General features: G+C 43.1%; 1 protein-coding gene across 2 annotated transcripts in view; it reads left to right on the forward strand.

The window, feature by feature from the left end:
• LOC142309813 (putative ATP-dependent RNA helicase DDX60) overlaps nucleotides 1–24,450 on the forward strand; it is a 420,704-nt gene that overhangs the window by 318,259 nt on the left and 77,995 nt on the right. For both annotated transcript variants that reach the window (XM_075347271.1, XM_075347272.1), the window contains 4 exons: nucleotides 5,156–5,260; nucleotides 11,859–12,059; nucleotides 16,146–16,250; nucleotides 20,051–20,192. In XM_075347271.1, coding sequence (XP_075203386.1) covers nucleotides 5,156–5,260; nucleotides 11,859–12,059; nucleotides 16,146–16,250; nucleotides 20,051–20,192 — 553 coding nt within the window. The remainder of the gene's footprint in view (nucleotides 1–5,155; nucleotides 5,261–11,858; nucleotides 12,060–16,145; nucleotides 16,251–20,050; nucleotides 20,193–24,450) is intronic.

The raw sequence follows: 24,450 nt of genomic DNA on the forward strand, positions 1-24,450 counted from the left end.
TTTATCAGAGGGATTTTAACTGAACTTAACAAAAGGAATCGTAAAAAAAAATCAGAAAAAATCAAAGCTTTAAGTAAAGAAATAGTACAAGTAGAGAGCCTCCAGATTCTACGACCAACTTAAAGGCTTCACTCACAACTAATGGAGCTGCGGCTACAATTGAGATCTTGCTTGGCTGGAGAGTTCAATCGGTTGCAACTAGCTAGTAAGACACGTTTTTATCACTCTATTAATAAACAAAGTAAATTGATGTTGCGGAGGGTGAAACAAGATAGACAAAAAACGAGAATTCTGGCGATTAACAACAAGTCGGGTTCACTATGCAAACATCCTGGCGACATTGCTGAGGCTTTTGCAGCTTACTACTCAGATTTATATAATCTGAAAGACAACCCCAATCAATTTCAGCCTACTTCACAGTTGATCAATACCTTTTTAGAAAAACTACATCTTCCTGTTATTGATAAGGTAGACTTGAACATTATTAATCAGCCTGCCACTGAACAGGAGGTATTGACTGTTATTAAACAGTTAAAGTTAGAAAAATCACCTGGTCCTGACGGGTTTAATAATGAGTACTACAAGTCATTTGACAGAACTCTATGCCCTTATATTACCAAGCTCATAAATTATTTTCTTAATGGAACAAATATCCCGGATGAAATGCTGGAAGCCAATATTATCTTGCTTCCAAAGAGCACAGACAATACTTTAAACATTTCTAAATATAGGCCCATTTCTCTTATTAATACTGATACCAAAATCATTTCTAAATTTATAGTCAATCGATTGCTGCCAATTATCCCTAGTTTAATTAATATGGATCAGGTTGGATTTATTAAACATCAACAGGCTTCAGATGCTACTAGAAGATTACTTAATCTTTTGTCCCATGTAGAAAAAGAGAAACTGCCCACCATTTTGCTCTCCTTAGATGCCGAAAAGGCCTTTGACCGCATTCATTGGGGTTACATGTCCGCCACTCTTGACAAATTTGGTTTTCATGGGAAAATTTTAAATTTAATTTTAAAATTATATTCTACCCCCACGGCACAGATTTTGGTGAATCATTTCCTTTCAAATAAGTTTCGTATTTCTAATGGTACTAGACAGGGCTGTCCGTTGTCCCCTATACTCTTTGCCCTTATGATAGAACCGCTTGCTGAATCCATTAGATTAGATGAAAATATTAGGTGCATACATTATAATAGAAGACAATACAAGATCTCATTATATGCGGATGACATTCTTTTGATGCTAACCAATCCGTTGGAGTCTTTGCGGCAGCGTGTTAGTTCTATTATTACAGATTTTTCTAATATTTCCTATTTTCAATCTAATCATTCTAAATCTAAAATGTTGCAGTATAATTTAGACCCACATTTACATCATTTTTTGCAGTTAGAATTTACGTTCGACTTGATGTCCAATGAGCTTCTATATTTAGGTATAATTATCCCTTCTAATTTACAGAAAATAATTTCGTTTAATATCAGGCGCGCCTTAGATGTTATTCAAGCCACTTTGAATACCTTAAAAATCACTGAAACGTCCTGGGTAGGGAAAATAGTCTCTTATAAAGCTCTTATTCTACCAAAAATTTTGTATATAATGCGTTGTCTGCCCTTGACTAGCCCTAAACAAATATTGATTAAAATACAAGCACAGATCTCATCTTTTGTTTGGCAGGGGAAGGTTCCCAGAATCTCTAAACTTACCTTATTTAAGCATAAGAAAAATGGAGGTATTGGCTTTCCTAATATCCAAGCCTTTTATTTGAAGAATTTGGTCATGCAAACCCAAAACACATTACTGGATCATTTCAACAATAGTTGGATGTACATTGAGAAAGGCCTGTGCCATAATCGTCATAAACGGGATGTGATCTTGTCATATTTAATAAAAAGAAACAAACGTTTAGTGGATAATCCGACTACCAAGGCAGAAATAAGAGCGTGGAGATTACTGCAAGATATTTTATTACGCCAGGGCGAACCCCTCAGCGAGATTAGAGAGGTCTCGTTAGATTTATTAGAATTATTAATCCCACGTATTAAACTAGCTGGTTGAAAAAAGAAGGGAATTTTAAACATGTGTAATTTATTAAGAAATAATTCTCTTTTAGGATTTGAGGCTCTTGCTGAGGTATACCATCTGCCTGATACAGAAAAGATTAATTGGGTTAGGATAAGTGAATTCTTGGCAGATACAACAACTTCTGCCTTCAAGATTCCGAGATTACTGAATGTTCTTTTGCACAATCCGACTAATGAGATGTTCTGGAAAACTAGTAACATTTACAGAATATTCAATGATCATCTCCAATTGACTAAATTACAGTATATGAAATCTTGGGAAAGAGATCTGGATTGCTCATTCTCGCTTAAATGATGGCAAACTTCCTTGAAACACACATATACGAATTGTGCTTGTGCTAATTTGCAGGAAACACACTATAAATTACTTAGTAGATGGTATTATACGCCTCAGAGATTGAATGTCATCTCATCCTCTAATTCAAGTCTTTGTTGGAGGGATTGTGGCTGTACTGGCTCATTTTTCCATATTTTTTGGAGTTGTCCTTTGTTGGGTACCCTATGGAAAGACACAGAACATCTTATATATACGGTGACCTCAGTTAGAATTCATTTGACCTCTGAGCTAGTTCTCCTATCTATTGGTTTGGAGGAGTTGAAAAAGCGGTGTAAACAAATTACTTGCCATATTCTTTTAGTCATTAAATCTTTACTAGCGTCCAAATGGAAGGAAATAGATGTCCCCTCAATACAAGAAGTTATAGATAGGGTTTCCTTACACAACATATATGAGTACAACATAGCCCTGAAGGAAGGTAACTTTTCTAGATATGCTGAGAGGTGGTATCTGTGGTCTCTTAAATTTAACCCAACCCTTAAGATATATACGACCTTTGATGTTATTCTCTTGTTGTTTTTTTTCTACATATATTAGTTGTTTGAATTTTCTCACTGTTTGCAAAATTTGCCTTATATTTGCAGTATGTTTCTTTTGCATAGTAATAGTTGCTAGGAATCCTGGAGTTGTATATTTTTATTTATTTATTTTTTTAATGTTGCCTTTCAAATTATATCTAAAGCCTATTGTTTGTTAAAAAATGACAAAAATTGTAAAATAAGTAATTTCAATGCTTGCTACACCTCATTTTATGTTTCCCCTTTCCCTTTTCCCTGTTATAAATAAAAACAGTATACAAAATGTAGATTACAAACAAAAATCAGGATATAACCTTTAGACAATTTCTGGGCAGTACAGAATTCATTTTTCTTGTCATTAAGGCCCCTTTTACACATCAGTTTTTTGCCATCAGTCACAATCCGTTGGTTCGACAGATCTGTCGCAGATTGTGGAAAAACTGATGCGACGGATCCGACTGGCTGGCTAAATTGATTTTCTAAATAATAAATTGGAGCATACTCCGTTAAAAAAAAATGGAGTCCGACGCCGGATTCCGTCATTTGACGGATTACGACGGATCCTGTGCCCATAGGCTTCCATTCTACTAAACAACAGATGGCGATGGATACGTCGCTGTTCAATTTTTCTACGTAGCCAAAAAAAACTTTACTTCGTCCGTTGTCTCCGTCTGCCGGACAAACAATTTTCGACAGATCCGGATTTTCAATTCAATTTTTGATTCAATAAAAACAATTTTCGACGGATGAAACGTGAGGCCATCCATCGTAATCCTTCGCTAATACAATTCGATGAGAAAAAAACGTATACAGTGGCATCAGTTGCCAGATCCGTTTTTTTCAAAATTCGATGGATTATGACTGACGGCATAAAACTGATGTGTCAAAGGGGCCTAAGGAAACATTCACACATCACATCAATTTTCATATCCCATGAAAAATTGACTATTTTCATCTGTGTCTCATCTGTTTTCCATCAATGATGCATTGAGTTTTTTCTCATCCACTTTAAAAACTGAAGGAGACATGTCTGTACTTTTATTTATCCATTGACTCATACTAATGGATAATTTAAGATTGAAACACCAATGGAAAACTAAAGGACACAATTTGTCTTTTGTGTTTCATCCATTTTATACTGGTCACTGAAGACGTTAATGGCCAAGTCTGAAGATAAGATATTTATGTGGAGCAACAATTCTTTTTTTCAGATCATCAAAGAATTCTTTGCCATGAGGTGCCATATTGAACATCCAGTGACCAGTATGAAAGAGTTTGTGAGCGCTAACACCAAATTTAACACACGTACTCCCTTTTCACACACACGACACCTTGTGACACTAATGAGTCACATGACATCAGGGAGAGAAAATGGCTAATTGGGCATAATTTGTCCATTTTCACTTAGGGGTGTACTCATGTTTGTTGCTAGCGGTTTAGACATTAAAAGGGGGTTCACCTATATTTTTTATTGTCTAGTTCGATATGCTATTGAGAAACAATGTTTCTCTCAAATACCTTATGTTGGCAATAGTGCCTGTGAGAGGCGCTATTGCAAACCACTGTTCCCCGCTCCGGTGACATCACGTCAAATTCCACACACGTCACATTCCTGCGGCCGGCTGCAGTCTTCCTGACTCACTGGGCTGTGGGAAGTGTTTCACCGCTTGTCACAGCACAGCGCGTCTCCTGCTTGCAGCGTTCTGCTTTGAGGGAGGAGGGAGCAGGGAGCAGATGGGCTGTGACAAGCGGTGAAACACTGCTCAGCTCAGTGAGTGAGGAAGACTGCAGCTGGCCGCAGAGATGTGACGTGTGCGGAATTTGATGTGATGTCACCGGAGCGGGAAACAGTGGTCTGCAATAGCGCCTCTCATAGGCACTATTGCCAACACAAAGTATTTCAGAGAAACATTGTTTCTCAATATAATATTGAGCTAGACAATAAAAAATATAGGTGAACCACCCCTTTAATGACTGTGTGTTGAGTTATTTAAAGTGCACACAGATTTTACACTGTTATACAAGCTGTACACTGACTACATTACATTGTATCAAAGGGTCCTATCTTCAGTCTAATACCATAAAAAGATATAACAAAATATTTACAAAAATGTGAGGGGTGCACTCCTTCTTGTAATTACTGTATATTTGAAATAAACATTTGTTATATTAGGTATGTTGATTAGAAATGTGATTATTTTCAGGTTGTGTCATCTACCAGCTCACTTGCTCTTGGAATCAACATGCCATGCAAATCTGTGGTTTTCCTACAAGACTCTCTGTATCTAGATGCACTGAATTACAGACAGGTATTTACATAATTTCTATTTTAGGCCCCATTCAGTTGTACACGTCTCCAGTATGTGTGGTGTCCATTTTCACACATACTGGAGTCACGTTCATACGTATACTGAATTAAAATCAATATTAATCCTCATACCCCCATGTTTTCACATGGACCCTGTGTCTGTGTGAGCCACACGGAAACATATCTGTTTTTTTTCTGCAGCATAGATGAAATCCATGCAATTCATGGATAGCATCCGGGTGACACTTACCAGAAAAAAAATGCATGATCCCGAAATGAATGGTTTGGATGTGTAAAAGGTGTGCAAACATAGATAGATTGATAACTTGTAGAGCTATTTAGCCAAATAAATAAATTAAATGAAAAAAATGACTTGTGTTCCCACCTATTTTTGACAAACAGCCCAGGTAAAACAGACAGTTATGGGCTGCAACCCTAAGCTGTCTACTGTACCTTGGCTAGTTATCAAAAATACAAGGGATACAACACTTTTTTTATTATTATTTATTTAAATAATTAAAAAAGTATTGTGGAGTTCCCCCTATTTTAGATAACCTGCCAAGGTAAAGCAGACAGCTAATGGCTGGTATTATCAGGGTGGGAAGGCCCATGGTTATAGGGCCCTTCCCAGGCTAAAAATAGCTGCATACTGCTGACCCAGAAGTGGTGCATCAGTAGTTGCACCTATTTTTTTGCATTACCTGGCTTTTGCCATTTTCCTGGTGCAGTGCAATTGGGGTAATAGTTTATGGGACTGATGCCAGCTGTGAATTGATAGCTGGCATCACGCCCTGGTGTTAGTCATTGAGAGGCATCTATCAGACACCCAATTACTAACTCAGTAGATGTCAAGATAAAAAAAACACACAAAAAAATATTGTGTTTTAAAAAAAACACCACCAACTTTAGCCCTCATTTACCAATTTGCTAAAAAAAAGCCATGAAGATCTGACGTTGTCAAATGAATCCAAAGTAGTGCACAAAAGCGAACTTGAAAGACATAAAAATACAGAATTAAAGTAATAAAGAAAAGACAGTTTCTTATTCCACAGTTTATTCCCAAAATAATTCACACGCAGCTCTGATGTAATCCACATGGAGGTCTCATGGCGTTCCCCGACTCCAAAGGCTGTAACAGCAGCCACTGCCCGTGTGCCGCAGACATGGGAGCAGCCGAGCTGCTCGGATCCGGGTTCGCTGTGGCTCAAGGGTCTCCGGACCCGGGGGTCGTGTGGCCACTCAAATGTAAGGGGGATATTTACAGGGGAGTTGTTATATAGTTTGTGACGCCACCCATGGTGTACGGTAATTTGAGGAATACCGCCGCTGCCGTTGGGAGTACCCGGGGTGATGAAGTGGGGCAGCAAGGTGTCATAACCCTCCACCGGTAGGGGGGACTCGGTGTAGGGGTGCCGTGGGATGCAGGAGTCACTCTCGTATTCACTCAGTTCATAAGCAGATGCTGACAACCGGGCAAACCAAGTCTCTGGGTACCGCTGCCGCTGAGGGAAGCTCGTCCGGGTCCCTTCCCCAATAGTGATGCCTGGTGATCTGTGACCTGCCTCCTGGAACTAAGTTTGACTTCAACTTGGTGGCCCAGTAGTATGGAACTAGCCGGGCCCTGCTCCCCACTATGGCTAAGCTTGCTATCAGGGCTCACGCTTGGGATTTTCTGGACCATTTTGGATTGGAAAATTCCTATCCCCCTCGTTGCGCTAGTGCCCCGATTCTGAAGCGGGTGGGAACAGATCATAAAGGCTCCGTTCTCCTTAGGTGAATTGTTGGGTTGCTTGAAGCTACTCCCCGACCTAGGGTCCGTGTACCCCGTCGTGCCTTTGGTCCCGGACCGGAGACAGTGTGCTAGGCTGCCAGCTGTCCTCGACAGTCCAGACACCTTGCCCCAATCCCCTGAGACCGGGGGTCCAACTCCTTTAGGCCCAGACCACCATCTGCAACCTAGACAGCTCTTCCAGGAGCCACCACTCCTGACCTCCTCTGAGCTCCTTACAGCTCGAGGGCTCCTTCCCAACTCTCTCTCCACAGACTGACCATTCCGACTGACTACACTCCACAACTCTCTCCCTGACCCCCCAGGTGGGCGACTCTATTCCACGCAAGCCGTCCACTGGTGTGTCTGGTGGGTGTGGTTCAGGGTGTATCTAGTATTTGATTTGCTGTTGGAGGCAACACCATTTAGTTAGGGACCTAGAACCAATAGGGAGGCGGAATACTGCACGGAACGGCAGCTTGTGCAGTACCCTGTGACGACCTGATAGTCCAGGGGCTTCACACCAGGTTTCATGCTGAGCTCTGCGAGAGTCGGTGAGTGTGATGAGCTGTGATGTCATAAGGTTAGTGCAGCTTTCAGCAGCTGGGTCACACAGAGGATAGTGTGAGAGCTGCTGGCAGTGATGAGCGGTGACATCTTAAGGTTACTGCGGTTCACAACGGCTGGCTTTCACGTTGCCTTCTATTTGACCCCGCCGGTGTGAACTGCGGTAACTTTATGAAGTCACCGCTTGGCACATTCACTAGTTCTCACAGAGCGCAGCGTGAGACCTGACAATGGCTGCTGTTACAGCATATGAGGCTTTGTTCTCTGAACTAGCCTCCATAAGCGGGGTGACTGAGTCTAAGAACGTGGTAGGACTACGCTAGAGCTGCGTGGCAGTTCTTTTGGGAATAAATTGATGAACTAGAGACTGTGACCTGTCTTTATTTTTTTAATTAAATAGAATCTGTTAGAAGAATTTTACTACTGAAAATAGTGATATGGTTGTATAAAGCTTCGTTCACAAGTAGGGATGGGCGAACCCGAACTGTAAAGTCATTTTAAAAAAAATGACGTAGCTCTCCGCGGTATTTTTGATTCTCAGCGCAAATAAAGTGGACGGCTACGGGCTGCCACCCACATCTGCCTGTCTTTACCTTGGCTTGCAATCAAAATACAATAAAGTCCATTAAGTTTTTTTTTTTTAATTATTTAAAAAAAGATAATAAAAAAAAATGCATCAGCTCCCGCCGTATTTTGATTGCCAGTCAGGTAAAACTAGGCAGCTGGGGGCTGGGATTCTCGGCAGCCCACAGCTGCCCCCGGAATTGGCGCATTGTTTCTTAGCGCCATTTACAGGCGCTTTACCCAGCTTGTCCAGTGGCCCTGGTGGCGGTGGCATGCTGGGTAATAAAGGGGTTAATACCAGCTTTTTATTCTCAGATGGTACTAAGCCTGAAATTCATGGTGTCCTGCCAAATTAGACATGGTCACCATACATTTCTAGTAAACAGTAAAAAAAAAAAAAAGATTTTTTTTATTAGAAATAAAACAAAAAGAAAACATTTAGAGACTCCATCTTTATTATAAAAAACTTTTCAGTCTGACGTAGTCCACAGGGAGAGCCATGTCAACTCTGCTTCATCACTCTGTAAAGACAAGCTGCTCTACAGAGAGAGAAGCTGGGAGAGCCATCTCAGTTCTGCTACATCAGAAGCAGGCTGACAGTGAGGGTATAATTCCACTTGCATCTCGCATCGTTATCAGCTAGTACGGCCTGACGTTCTCAGGACAGGAGTGCCTCAGCTGCATGGAAATACATGCAGCCGACCGCTCCTGTCAGGATAGTGTGTGGCCATACCGGGTGATGCCGATGCGACACTCGCACAGTGACAGTCAAAGTTCAGTTAACAGGACCTTCCGTGACGCTATAGCCATGTGACTAGTCTGAAAACTAATCTCTATACAACATTCACACCAGATTGGTCACATGGCTATGACGTCACTGAAGGTCCTGTAAGTCAGTGCTGGTTACAGAGAGGGCACAGCAATGATCGGACGCGGAAGCAGAAGCGGCTGGGAGACAGAGTCTACAGGATGTGCCGCTGGACCTGTAAGTATAATGACAATGTTTATTATTAACTATATTCTTTATTTTACAGCCCCCCCCACCCCATCCCATAATTGTAAAGTCCAAGATCGGTGATCGGACGCAAGTTCGCGTTATCACAGAACCCGAACTCGATCTTTACAAAATGTTCGGGCGAGTCTCCCGAACATCAGGGGGGTTCGTCCATCACTATTCACAAGTCCATATTTTCAGTATGTGTGGTATCCGTTTTCCCACATACTGTAGACATGTTCACACACATACTAATTAAAATCAATAGGGATTTTCACACCATTATGTTTTCAAATGGACCATGTGTCCCTGTGAACTACACTGAGCATGCCCATTTTTTTACCGGCAGCACGGATGAAAAACAGACAGCACACAGATGTCATCCGTGTGACATCCGTGTAATACAGGGAAAATGCATGACACTGAAATGAATATTTTTTTTATGTGTTAAAGGTGTGCGAAGATAGATAAACAATTGATAATAGTTTAACTGTTTTTGTCTCTGAAACAATATGGCTCTAAAATAGTGTTATTTATTAAGTGATGCAATGTAAAGATGAGAAAATCTTTTGAAATTAAAAATAATCAACAATGACAAATTTTTCCCCCAAATTTGAGTAAATGTAAATCACAAGTACTTCAAAGCACCAATTGCCATGTGTATAAATTGCCCTGAAAAGATGCTATAATACTCTGGAATCTCCTAGAAAGCAAACACAGCCATAATAAGGTCAATGTCACCTTGACATACATGGCTATATTTCGATGGATGGTAATTCTTATTTCTGCTGTGTTGTCACACACTATTTGTACAGTTTATTCAGTAGCTCATGGTGTTCTTTCCCCGACTCTTTAGCTAAGTTGTAAGTTGGACATCCTCTCACTATCCAGATTCACTACAAAATGGTCCTATATTTCCTGCCTCTATATTTATACATGCTATGATAGTAGTTACAAAGCATGCATTCTGGGAAAGCCCTCCTTATGCCTGAGGCCATGTAAACCTTCTTTGACTTAAGGCTACTTTACACACTGCGATATCGGTCCCGATATCGCTAGTGTGGGTACCCGCCCCCATCTGTTGCGCGACACGGGCAAATCGCTGCCCGTGCCGCACAACATCGCGCAGACCCGTCACACATACTTACCTGCCCGGCGACGTCACTGTGACCGGCGAACCGCCTCCTTTCTAAGGGGGCGGTCCGTGCGGCGTCACAGCGACGTCACTGAGCGGCCGCCCAATAGCAGCGGAGGGGCGGAGATGAGCGGGACGTAACATCCCACCCACCTCCTTCCTTCCTCATAGCGGCCGGGAGGCAGGTAAGGAGAGCTTCCTCGTTCCTGCGGCGTCACACATAGCGATGTGTGCTGCCGCAGGAGCGACGAACTACATCGTTACTACTGCAGTAACGATAATCGAGAATGGACCCCTATGTCACCGATGAGCGATTTTGCACGTTTTTGCAACGATGCAAAATCGCTCATCGGTGTCACACGCAGCAACATCGCTAATGCGGCCGGATGTGCGTCACAAATTCCGTGACCCCAACGACTCCGCATTAGCGATGTCGCAGCGTGTAAAGCCCCCTTTAGGGTACTTTCAGACTTGTGTTATTTACCTTTTGGCGCAATCCGCCCTTTTGGAAAACAGCGGAATCTGTTAACGGATTCCGCTGTTTCCCATAGACTTGTATGGATGATGGATTGTGCCAAAAGTACCTGCGTTGCTTCCGCTAGCCGACACTGCGTTGCTTCCACCGGGCGGAAGGAACACAGCATGTAACGTTTTTTGAGTGCCGGAAACCTTTATTTTTCACTGTGCATGCTCATTTTTTTTTTTTTTTAAATTACAGAAACTTTATTTTGTCTCTTGGCGGCCGAACGTTCAGCTCAGCGCCCAGCGGCCGGCTATTGAGAGCGCTCAACTGAGCGCCCGGCTATTGAGAGCGCTCAGCTGAGCACCCGGCGGCCGGCTATTGAGAGCGCTCAGCTGAGCGCCCGGTGGCCGGCTATTGAGAGCGATCACCTGAGCGCCTGGCGGCCGGGTGATCAGCTGATTGTTCACAGTAGTCTGCTGCTGGTAAAAAAAGAAGAGAAAAAACAAAGCTTTCCATTGTTTTGTACGATCCGTTGGATCCGTTGTGCCATTATATGCAACGCATCCGTTGCATCCGTCGCACAACGCAATGCGACGGATGCCGTTCAACGCAAGTGTGAAACTAGCCTAATGCAACAGTCTGCAATGTGTAAAATCTAGACATCTATTTTAGGCAACTTGCATGAAGCAAATCACAATTCTTTTGAAGTTGACGTGTTCAGCAAATTCTTACAATTTTTATATAAATTTTATTAAAATCAATTCGCTCATCTATAGTGCAAAGTAAATGTACAAATGAGATATGTTCCAATAGAACCAAACCACTGATATGGAGTTGTCAGCACCAAGCAAATATCTAGTAAGTAAATGTGGCTTTGTAATGTGTAATTAACAGTTTTTTATTTGTGGTATTTTACAGTCATACATTACTTAGATTATGTAATTTAGTGGGTTTTTTTGTATTTTGCACTTTTAAATTTGATGAGCAAGATACCACAAGAAGCCTGCTGATGGTATTCAGGTGCTAGTTGTTTTCTGAGAACCTTAGGAGCTTACATAATGAATTAAAAAGTAAGACGTTATCTGTATTGCTGCTGTTTTCTCTTTAGATGTCAGGAAGGGCCGGAAGAAGAGGCCAAGACCTGCTGGGAAATGTCTATTTTTTCAACATTCCACTGCCCAAGATGAAAAAGCTCTTGAAGTCCAATGTTCCTCAGTTGAAAGGACAATTTCCTCTAAGTGTTACCTTCATTCTCAGATTAATGTTGCTAGCAGCCAAAGCAGATGACAAAAATGATGCAAATGCCAAGGTAAGGCTGTGCATTAGGAATGTGTCTCTTAGATATGCCAAAGTTTTAGTATAACTATGTTTCCTGTTATAAGATGGGCTATGTTCTAAGCAGAGTCTTCTCATTGTGCTTCAGTTGGCATCTAATAATTATATTCTACTTTAAAAGTGAACCTATCACATTGTACATGCAGTCCGCTCTCTGGACAGCAAGAAACAGAGAAGAAGCAGAATGATATACAGGTTTGCTGGAAAAGATTCAGTATAACTTGTTTTTTATTCACTGAAATCCCTGGTGTTTGTATACATGAGTCCAGTGCAATGTATGCGGTCCAATTCATGCATAGCCATACAAGGAAGACCGTCAATCAAATCAATCAATTATTTAGGTTCATATATATAAATACTCATATTATATAATATATATATATATATATATATATATTATACATACATACATATACTGTACAAACACCGTGCCTTACGAAAGTATTCGGCCCCTTTAAATTTTTCAACCTTATCCCACATTTCAGACTTCAAACATAAAAATAAAAAAAAATTTAATTTTATGGTGAAGAATCAACAACAAGTGGGACACAATTGTGAAGTTGAACGCAATTTATTGCTTATTTTAGACTTTTATAACAAAAAATATAAACTGAAAATTGGTGCGTGCAATATTATTCGACCCCCTTAAGTTAATACTTTGTAGCTCCACCTTTTGCTGTGACTACAGCTGCAAGTCGATTGGGGTATGTCGCTATCAGTTTTGCACATCGAGAGACTGAAATTCTTGCCCATTCTTCCTTTGCAAACAGCTTGAGCTGAGTGAGGGTGAATGGAGAGCGTTTGTGAACAGCAGTTTTCAGCTCTTTCCACAGATTCTCGATTGGATTCAGGTCTGGACTTTGACTTGGCCATTCTAACACCTGGATAGGTTTATTTGTGAACCATTCCATTGTAGATTTTGCTTTATGTTTGGGATCATTGTCTTGTTGGAAGAAAAATCTCCGTTCCAGTCTCAGGTCTTTTGCAGACTCCAACAGGTTTTCTTCAAGAATGGTCCTGTATTCTTCCCTGTCCCTGCTGAAGAAAAGCAGGCCCAACCATGATGCTGCCAACACCATGTTTGAGAGTGGGGATGGTGTGTTCAGGGTGATGAGCTGTGTTGCTTTTATGCCAAACATATGATTTGGCATTGTGCCCAAATAGTTCGATTTTGGTTTCATCTGACCAGAGCACCTTCTTCCACATATTTGGTGTGTCTCCCAGGTGGCTTGTGGCAAACTTTAAGCAACACTTTTTATGGATATCTTTGAGAAATGGCTTTCTTCTTGCCACTCTTCCATAAAGGCGACAGTGTACAAGTGATTGTTGTCCTATGGACAGACTCTCCTACCTCAGCTGTAGATCTCTGCAGTTCATCCAGAGTGATCATGAGCCTCTTGGCTGCATCTCTGATCAGTCTTCAAAGCCTTTGACGGATGGCCAGGTCTTGGTAGATTTGCAGGGTATGATACTCCTTCCATTTCAATATGATCACTTTCACAGTGCTCCTTGGGATGTTTAAAGTTGTATAAATTGTTTTGTAACCAAATCCGGCTTTAAATATCTGCACAACAGTATCACGGACCTGCCTGTTGTGTTCCTTGGTCTTCATGATGCTCTCTGCGCTTTAAACAGAACACTGAGACTATCACTATCACAGAGCTTGTGCATTTATATGAAGACTAGATTACACATAGGTGGCTTATATTTATCATCATCAGTCATTTTGGACAACGTTGGATCATTCAGAGATCCTCAATGAACTTCTGGAGTGAGTTTGGTGCACTGAAAGTAAAGGGGCTGAATAATATTGCACGCCCCGATTTTCAGTTTATTCTTTTTTACAAAAGTTTAAAATAAGCAATAAATTTTGATCAACTTTACAATTGTGTCCCACTTGTTGTTGATTCTTCACCATAACATTAAAATTTTTATCTTTATGTTTGAAGCCGGAAATGTGGGAAAAGGTTGAAAAATTCAAGGGGGCTGAATACTTTTGCAAGGCACTGTATATATACATATATTTCTCACAAAAAGAAATTAGAGGATGATCCTAAAATGCTCTGTACACTGTAACCTTTTCAGGTGAGCTTAATGTGACCTTCGCTATTCTTTTCAATGCAACTGTTCAATGTTTTAAAACTTTTTACAACACTCTGATATCTAACAAGGAGCTTAACGGCAAAATACATAACAGGTGTTTGATCAAGGAAGCGCTCAATAAATTTTGGGGTTGAATAAGAATTGCTATTTAAAGGGAACCTGTCATCAGAAATTTTGCTTTAAACCTAAAAGTTTCCCCCTCTGCAGCTCCTGGGCTGCATTCTAGCAAGGTTCCTGTACTTTTTGTGGCCCCTTTTAAACCAAATTAAATACTTTATAAACTTGTACCTTTTGCTATGTAAATTTTGTAAATCGTCCATGGGGGCGGGCTCTCTGCTGACCGTTGCTGTTCCTCCAGCAGATTTACGCCGCCCCCCAATGCTGAATTTCATATCTCAGGACGCCGCCCGTGGTCCCGTGCATGCGCTGTGCGACTGTAGCGGGACTGTGCACTTGTGTGCACGTGTGACTGCTGGTGACGTTTTGCGCAGGCACGAGGTTATAGGCGGCGCTGTGAGTGTCATCAGCAAGTGCCGCCCATAACCTCGTGACCGCACTTTCCCCTCTTCCTCCAGCGTTCTGCGCAAGCGCTTGCTGGCCAGATGACCCGACGTCACTTCTTTCCCATCTTGCCCTGCTGCAGGGTAAGATGGGAAGGAGGTGACGTCGGGTCATTTGGCTGGCGAGCACTTGCGCAGAACGCTGGAGGCAGTGGGGGAAAGCGCGTTCACGAGATTATGGGCGGCACTTGCGATGCAATCACAGCGCCGCCCATAATCTCGTGCTTGTGACACACGTCACCAGCGATCCTGGCGTGGGCGGCACCTCGGGCACAGTGGGCGGCATCCTGATGGATGAAATGGAGCGTGGGGGGACGGCGTCAATGTGCTGGAGGAACAGCAACGGTCAGCAGAGAGCCCGCCCATGGACGATTTACAAAATTTACATAGCAAATGGTACAAGTTTATAAAGTTTTTAATTTGGTTTAAAATGGGCCACAAAAAGTACAGGAACCTTGCTAGAATGCAGCCCAGGAGCTGCAGAGGTGGAAACTTTTAGGTTTCAAGCTAAATTTCTGATGACAGGTTCCCTTTAAACAGTCCTCATCTTGCTGTTCACATTTTGACACTAAGAGACCAAGATGATACTTAAATTATCAACAGTACCTCGCCATTGCGAGTCTTCAAGCAGGATATTTTCAGATGAAAGTGGCCACTGAGCTTAGAGGGTCACAGAGTCATCAGAAGGTTGCAACAGAGATAGAGACTAGAAGAGTCACAGAAAGTCATAGAAGTAGACGTCCTTTGGCCATATCCCACACTGATGACCACTTTATTGTGAACAATGCCCTTCGAAACTGGATCATGAATGCCACACAACTCCAGGCACATAAAAGGTAGGTGGGAGGCAAAGAGTGACATAAGACTATTCAAAACTATTTACATCAGTGTGGTCTGTGTGCTAGACGACTTGCAATGGTACCTGATTCTCCTGGATCTCTCTGCTTCCTTTGATACTGTGGATCACCAACTCCTCCGCACTATTGGACTCAAGGACACCGTTTTCTCTTGGTTCTCCTATCTCTCTGACTGCTCCTTCACTATCTTTTGCCAGCTCCCCTTCCTCTCCTCTTCCCCTTATGGTCGGTATTCCTCAGGGTTTTTTGTAAAGATATCTTTATCTATGCTACTAAATACAGGGACAGTTAGGCAAGGATTAGAAATATGCATCCAGAACTGCCTGTGGTTCTGGGTTCATATTGCACCTGACAGGTTCCCTTTAAAGCATGTTTATGAAACATACATGGCTACAATATTGGAGCCTCTCTCTGATTCATGTTGTCGACGATTCAACATGTTCCCTGTAATGTTGATAATGAGGTTTTGTCTTTTGTTTCCTTTTGTTCTAATGAAACATTATACAATGTTAATGTAAAAATAACAATGTAACTTCTTAGGTTTTATCCATTTTGATGCATCCTCTCATGTCATTCAAAAATCCTCAAGAAGCACAAATGCTAAAGCTGTACAGCATATTCTCACTGCAATTCCTTCTCTGTGAAGTAAGTGTGAACATTGTGCATCATTGCTGTATTTTCATTTATATACTTTCTAATTTGAAGGACTATCTCAACTACTTGTAGACAACCCAACATCTCAATCCCTTCACAACCAATGATGGATATATCCGTCATGGATCATGTGAGGTTAATCCCCGCCCTCTGCCATGGGCAGGTCACGGCGATCCGTGCACATATCAGCTGTTTTCAACAGCTGACATGTATGCCTGCATGTTACGAGTGGAATCGCATTCCACCCGCAACATTTAACCCCTTACATCTCGCTGCCAAAGTCTGGAAGCCGGAAGTCACATGCATAATCACATGACTTTGGGTGGTTGCCATTGTAGCACAGGGTCATGGGATGATGCCTGTAGCTAACATGAGTCACTTCCTCTCAGTGCTGACATAGTGCCAGCACGGAGAGTAAAGCTGTGTATCTGCAGTTCTCAGCTCTGTAGCTGAGATCTACAGATAGGGCCGAGCGATCAGATTATTGATCTATATAGCCCCCTAGGGGGACTAGTAGAATAAAAAAAAGTTTTAAAAACATAACACCCCCCCTAAAAGTTCAAATCACCCCCCTTTCGCCCCATTGAAAATGAAAGGGTTAAAAAAAACCCAAATATACACATATTTGGTATTGCCGCATTCAAAAATGCCCGATCTATCAAACTGTAAAATCAATTAATCTGATCAGTAAACGGCGTAGCAGCAAAAAAATTCCAAACGCCAAAATTTTGTTTTTTGGTCGCTGCAAGTTTTGCGCAAAATGCAATAACAGGCGATCGAAACGTAGCATCTATGCAAAAATGGTAGCATTAGAAACGTCAGCTCGAGACGCAAAAAATAAGCCATCACTCAATCATAGATCCAGAAAAATGAGAACGCTACGGGTTTCGGAATATGGCGCAAAACGTGCGCCACTTTTATTGGACAAACTTGTGAATTTTTTTTAACCCCTTAGATACAAGTAAACCTATACATGTTTGGTGTCTACAAACGTGCACCAACCTCAGGCCTCACAATGACACATTAGTTTTACCATATAATGAACACGGTGAATAAAATATTCCAAAAACTATTGTGCGATCACAATTTTTTTGCAGTTTTTCCACACTTGGAATTTGTTTACTGTTTTCCAGTACACTATATGGTAAAATGTATGGTTTCATTTAAAAGTACAACTCGTCCTGCTAAAAACAAGCCTTCATATGGCAAGATTGACAGAAAAATAAATAAATTTACGGCTCTCGGAAAAAGGGGAGCAAAAAAAAAAAAAAGCGCAAAAACTGAAAACGCTCTGGGGCTGAAGGGGTTAAAATGTTGGCTAATATTATAGGCCTCCCAGTCTACTTATACCAGCCAACACCTGTCTGCTTTTACCTTGGCTGGCTATCTAAAATGGGGGAACCCCCACTCCATTTCTTTAAATTATTTATTTATTAGGGTAAACCTGGCTAAACAGTGTTTAAACTGGTTTAACCTAATAAATAAATAATTTAAAAAAACAGTGTGAAGTCCCCCCATATATTTGATCACAGCTGTCTGCAATACCTTGGCTGGTTATCAAAAATAGGGAAACCCCATGCATTTTTAAAAAAATATTTTGCTATTTATTAAGTTAAACTTGTCTAAAAACATGCTTTAGTGCCACATAAAAGGCACTAAAGGGTGCAAGAGTAAAACCCTGCCTAGATGCCTGCTCTATTCTAAGTTTTCTCTCCTACATCAATTGCCAAGCTTCACACCACTGGGTCTCATATACGACCTGATGATACGATGCAACCGGCTAATCACAGTAATGCCAGTAGCATACATGGTTACGGCATTAGCATGATTGGAAGGCAATCCTCACATGTTTAGTGGCTCAGAAACAGCATCAAAACATGTGGGGCATGGATTGAGCATGGCACCCCGATACTCGGCCAAGCACCGAGCATACCCTAGCACCCCAATTTTGAATCGAGTAACGAGCAGTACCAAGCCCTTGTGTACTTTATTGGCCACGAACTCCCTCTTATGATCAAAATAGTGTTCTGTTCTTCCTGGATCCAAGATGGCTGCAACAGTGGATAGCAGTAGATCCAATGTTATACTATGAGAAAAATGTGCACCATGCTACAAATGGCAGAGCAAATTGAATGGCATGCACACTATCAAGTCTTTGGGTGCGTGAAAATCATCGGATTGTGCTCAGATGACATCGGAGTGCAGCCCGATTTCCGCATACCCACAGAACATTGTTTTCCATCTTCTCATCTTTGTTATGATTCTCATGTGAGAGAATTGGATCATACTTAAGCGGGCTTTACACGCTACGAGATCGCTACAGCGATCTCGTTGGGGTCATGGTTTTTGTGACTCACATCCGGCCGCTGTAGCAATCTCGTTGTGTGTGTGACTCCTAGGAGCGATTTTGGATCGTTGCAAAAACGTCCAAAATCGCTCCTCGTTGACATGGGGGTCCTCTCCCAATTATCGCTGCTGTCGCTTGGGCGAAGTTGATCCTCGTCCCTGCAGAACCACACATCGCTAGGTGTGACGCCGCAGTAACTAGGAACCTCTCCTTAGCTGGCACACGCCAGCAATGAGGAAGGAAGAAGGTGGGCGGGATGTTCATCCCGCTCATCTCCGCCCCTCCGCTTTGATTGGGCGGCCACTTAGTGACGTCACTGTGACACCAAGCGAACCGCCCCCTTAGAAAGGAGGCTGTTCTCCGGTCACAGCGACGTCGCCGAGCAGGTAAGTACGTGTGAGGCTGCCGTAGCGATAATGTTCGCTACGGCAGCGATCTTCACATATCGACATAACGATAGGGGCGGGTGCTATCACGCTCGCCATCATCGGCTAGCGATCTCGTAGCGTGTAAAGCGAACCGCCCCCTTAGAAAGGAGGCTGTTCTCCGGTCACAGCGACATCGCCGAGCAGGTAAGTACGTGTGAGGCTGCCGTAGCGATAATGTTCGCTACGGCAGCGATCTTCACATATCGACATAACGATAGGGGCGGGTGCTATCCCGCTCGCCATCATCGGCTAGCGATCTCGTAGCGTGTAAAGCCACCCTAAGCTGACTCTGGGATCAAACTCGGATCAGAGAGTAACATAATCGATCCGATTCTTTCTTTTTTTCCGATTCTGTAGAGAGAATATATGCTTGTATGACTCCAGCCTTAATACAGTGTAAGTCTCAAAATATAAGAATATAAAAATGGGAATACCTTACGCATCAGAACATTAATATTTTTCCTTCCCAAATATGTAAAAATCTTTAGTTTTGTTTCAACACTTCTAGTGGTCAAATTAATGTTATACTTAATTCCAAATTATTTAAAAAAAAAACAAAAAAGAAAGGAGAACTCTATGCATTGTTTATTTTATATGTTGACTGTAATCTCCCTCTAATGGTATGTTCACACAGGTGTATGTGCTGCAAAACGTTGTGGTGTATTACACTAGCAGCATTGAGAATGTCATTTTACTAAACCTCATCCACATGTTCCCTATAAAAGCTACAGTGTAACTTCATCATTGATGTGGATTTTGAATTTGTCAATGTGGAACTCACCCTTGCAATGCATAGTGTGAAATTTGTGGAAAAACTGCAGCTCTGTGTCCTGTACCAGAAATTCACATTATAAACAGCTTAATTTGATGTGAATATAACAGAAGAGTGCTAGAACCATGTGGAAATACCCTTATTGGGAGAATAAGTATGGTCTTTTTTTTTTCATACTGACTCATGCTTTACCTAAAGTTCTTGGTAAAATCTAGACTATATTTATATTGTTTGTTTCTTGCAGGGATACTTGAATGAAGATTGTGATCCTATTGGATTTACAGGACTTGTTGCACATTTACATTACCATGAACCATCAAACTTTGTGTTTGTCCGCTTTCTAGAAAAAGGCTTGTTTCATCAACTGTGCAAACCAAGCCTAGAAGGTACTTTATTTCTCAGAAATAGCCCCATAGCATCTTCAACCAAAAAATAATACATTTAAAATGCTCGTGAATAAGTCGATCTTACTACATAGACACGGGAACACAACCAAGCTTACTGCATAGATATGGGGAGTAAGCCAAGCTAACTACACAGATACAGGAACAAAACTGAGCTTATTACATAGAATTGGGAACAAAAATAAGCTTACTGCATAAATATGGGAAGTATGACAAGCTAACTACACAGATACAGGAATAAAACTGAGCGTATTACATAGACATGGGAACAGCAACAAGCTTACTGCACAGATATGGAGAGAAAGCCATGCTAACTACACAGATACAGGAACAAAACTGAGCTTATTACATAGACATGGGAACAGAAACAAGCTTATTGCTAACTTGCAGTATCTAGAGATGAATGGACCTTCTGAAGTTCGAATTCGCTGACTACATATAAAATAAATTAGTTTGTGGTGAATAAATTTCCATGAATCTAAATGCTAAAAGCCTTGTAATTGCTCAGAAAATACATGTTGGGGAAAGGAAAGAGAGGGAACCCCAGTGATCATAAGAGTTTATTTAACAGAAAGAGAATCCCACTCTCCACAAAGGACAAACACAAATGTATACTGATAGCTGCTGGCAGACCAATGAGCTCTGTGTCCTGACCATGAAAAAGCTATGGAACACAGAGTGAATGCTATGGTTCTGCTGGGCTAATTGAATATGCAAATGGATAAAACACTTGTGTCTATAATGCTATCATGCTAATGTTAGACAAAGGATAAAGTCACAACATCAAATTAACCCCTCTATGCACTGACAAGATAAACAGCTTAAGGCTATGTGCGCACATTGCGTTTTTTCCCCAGAAACGCTGCGTTTTGAACTGCAGCGTTTTCAGTGCGAAATTGCAAGCATTCAGCTTCCCCAGCAAAGTCTATGAGAAAGCCGAAAAATCAATGCACACACGTTTGTAAACGCAGCGTTTTGGATGCCCAAAATCGCTGCGGAAAAAAAAGCAGCATGTCACTTCTTTTGTGCGTTGCAGCTGCGTTCTCCACCCATTGAAATCAATGATGTGGGTCAAAACGCAACAAAAATGCACTTGGACTGCATTTTTGTTGCGTTCTGCATGCTTTTTTGACAAGCAAAATGCAGGTCTTTAATGTCGGTCAATCTCTGTCTGTGGATGTCGGTGAATCCCCCTCTGTATGTCAGTCGGTCGGTCTCTTTCTCTGTCAGTTGGTCGCTCTGTCTGTGTCTCTCTCGCTCTCTGTCAGTCGGTCTCTCTCTCTGTCTGTCCCTCTCTCTGTCCGTCGGTCAGTCTCTCCCCCTCTCTCATACTCACCGATCCCCGATCACCGGCGCAGCGCTTCACGGCTGTCACACTGCTCCTCTTTTGAAAATGCTTGCCGCTCATTATTCAATCTGGTATTCCCTGCTTTACCCGCCCACCGGCACCTATGATTGGTTGCAGTCAGACACGCCCCCATGCTGAGTGACAACTGTCTCACTGCAACCAATCACAGCCGCCGGTGGGCAGGTCTATATCGTGCAGTAAAATAAATAAATAATTAAAAAGAAAACGACGTGCGGTCCCCCAAATTTTGATACCAGCCAGGGTAAAGCCACACAGCTGAAGGCTGGTATTCTCAGGATGGGGAGCTCCACATTATGGGGAGCCCCCCAGCCTAACAATATCAGCCAGCAGCCGCCCAGAATTGCCGCATCCTTTAGATGCCACAGTCCCGGGACTCTACCTGGCTCATCCCGAATTTCCCTGGTGCGCTGGCAAATGGGGTAATGAGGAGTTAATGGCAGCAGCCCATAGCTGCCACTGAGTCCTAGGTTAATCATGGCAGACGTCTATTAGACACATTCCATGATTAACCTGTAAGTGAAAGTAAATAAACACACACACACCCGCAAAAATCCTTTATTTGGAATAAAAGACAAAAAAACACCTTCTTTCACTACTTTATTAAAATCCCCAAATACCCCTCCAGGTCCAGTGTAATCCACAGAGGTCCCGCAACGCATCCAGCTCTGTTACATGAAGCTGACAGGCGCAGCAGTAGAACACCGCCACTCCTGTGAGCTCCACGCAGCAACTGAAGTGAATCGCGCTGTCATCGGGGACGTCACTGAGGTAGTGCTGGTGTGTGTGCAGTGATGATGAGGGCTGTAGTGTCCAGATGTGTGCGGTGATGATGAGGGCTGTAGTGTCGGGATGTGTGCAGGGATGATTAGGGCTGTAGTGTCGGGATGTGTGCGGGGATGATGAGGGCTGTAGTGTCGGGATGTGTGCGGGGATGATGAGGGCTGTAGTGTCGGGATGTGTGTGGTGAAGATGAGGGCTGTAGTGTCGGGGTGTGTGCGGGGATGATGAGGGCTGTAGTGTTGGGATGTGTGCGGTGAAGAAGAGGGCTGTAGTGTTGGGGGTTTTTGCGGGGATGATGAGGGCTGTAGTGCTGGTGTGTGTGCGGTGATGATGAGGGCTGTAGTGTCCAGATGTGTGCGGTGATGATGAGGGCTGTAGTGTCGGGATGTGTGCAGGGATGATTAGGGCTGTAGTGTCGGGATGTGTGCGGGGATGATGAGGGCTGTAGTGTCGGGATGTGTGTGGTGATGATGAGGGCTGTAGTGTCGGGGTGTGTGCGGGGATGATGAGGGCTGTAGTGTCGGGATGTGTGCGGTGAAGAAGAGGGCTGTAGTGTTGGGGGTTTTTGCGGGGATGATGAGGGCTGTAGTGTCGGGGTGTGTGCGGGGATGATGAGGGCTGTAGTGTCAGGATGTGTGCAGTGATATAGGTGGTAATGTCGGGGTGTGTGCGGTTGTTACGGTTGCTGCGAGCACTGGAGACTAAGTCCAGATTTCTTGCTACTGCACATGTGCGAGCGCTGGAGACTAAGTCCAGATTTCTTGCTACTGCACATGTGCGAGCGCCGGAGACTAAGTCCTATCTTGGAGCCATTGCACATGTGCGGGTGACATCATCGCTGACACGAGGTCACATGTCTCTGACACCTTCTATGCCGATTGGTCGCTGGTCATGTGCTTGTGACGCCTTGCTCGGTGATAGGCCAGCAGGACGTCACTCCTGTCGTTCTGGCAGCGGATTGGCTCTGGTGTTCTCCATCTTGGATGAGGCACAGAGTCTATATAAGACCCTGACACACGCCGCATGGCGCTCAGTCCTCTTGGTTCATGCATAAGAGTAGACGCTCTGTGCGCGTTCCTCTAGGCATTCCTCTGTCTATGCTAGGTGAGCGCTACCGGCAGGGTAGCGTCCTTATACCTTACAGCTTCGGCTGCTATCCGTATCCTTACCTCTTAGGGGAGCGGACATAGGCAGGTGCCTGAGGCACATGGTCTGGCTGGGCCTTGTGGTTCGACTCGTAGGTGGACGTTGCCGCTAGGGTAACGTTCCTTATACTGCGTCTGGCAGTTGTTCGTATCCTCGCACACTAGGGGAGCGAACAGAGGTAGGAGCTTTGTGCGGCTTATGCTGCTGTTCGTCTCTTTTGCACCACTAGAAGAGCGGACCTAGGCAGGTGCCATATCTAGTGGTTCGTGTCCTCGCACACTAGTGGAGCGAACGCAGGTAGGAGCTTTGTGCGGCTTACGCTGCTGTTCGTCTCTTTTGCACCACTAGAAGAGCGGACCTAGGTAGGTGCCATTTTGCACACATTGCCTTTGTCTCTGTGATTATTAACAGAGATCATTCCACACACCCTCCAAGTAAGGGAGGAATTGCTTTACTTACTTATATATCCTTCTGTAAGTTAACAGAGGTATTGCTCTCTGCCATAGTCGGCAGCAGAGTCTTTGCACGGTGGACCCTGACTGTCTGATACTCCTTTAGGTTATTATCAGACAGCCCCCTGTAACAGCGGTGATGTAGGCGGTAATGTCGGGATGTGCGCGGTGATGTAGGCGGTAATGTCGAGATGTGTGCGGGGATGTAGGCGGTAATGTAGGGATGTGTGCGGTGATGTGGGCAGTAATGTCGGGATGTGTGCGGGGATGTAGGCGGTAATGTCGGGATGTGTGCGGTGATGTGGGCGGTAATGTTGGGATGTATGCAGTGATGTGGGCGGTAATGTCGGGGTGTGTGCGGTGATGTAGGCGGTAATGTCGGGATGTGTGCGGTGATGTAGGCTGTAATGTCGGGATGTGTGTTGTGATGTAGGCGGTAATGTCGGGATGTGTGCGGTGATGTAGGCGGTAATGTCGGGATGTGTGCGGTGAT

The sequence above is a fragment of the Anomaloglossus baeobatrachus genome, chromosome 1 (assembly GCF_048569485.1).
Source record: "Anomaloglossus baeobatrachus isolate aAnoBae1 chromosome 1, aAnoBae1.hap1, whole genome shotgun sequence".
NCBI lineage: Eukaryota > Metazoa > Chordata > Amphibia > Anura > Aromobatidae > Anomaloglossus > Anomaloglossus baeobatrachus.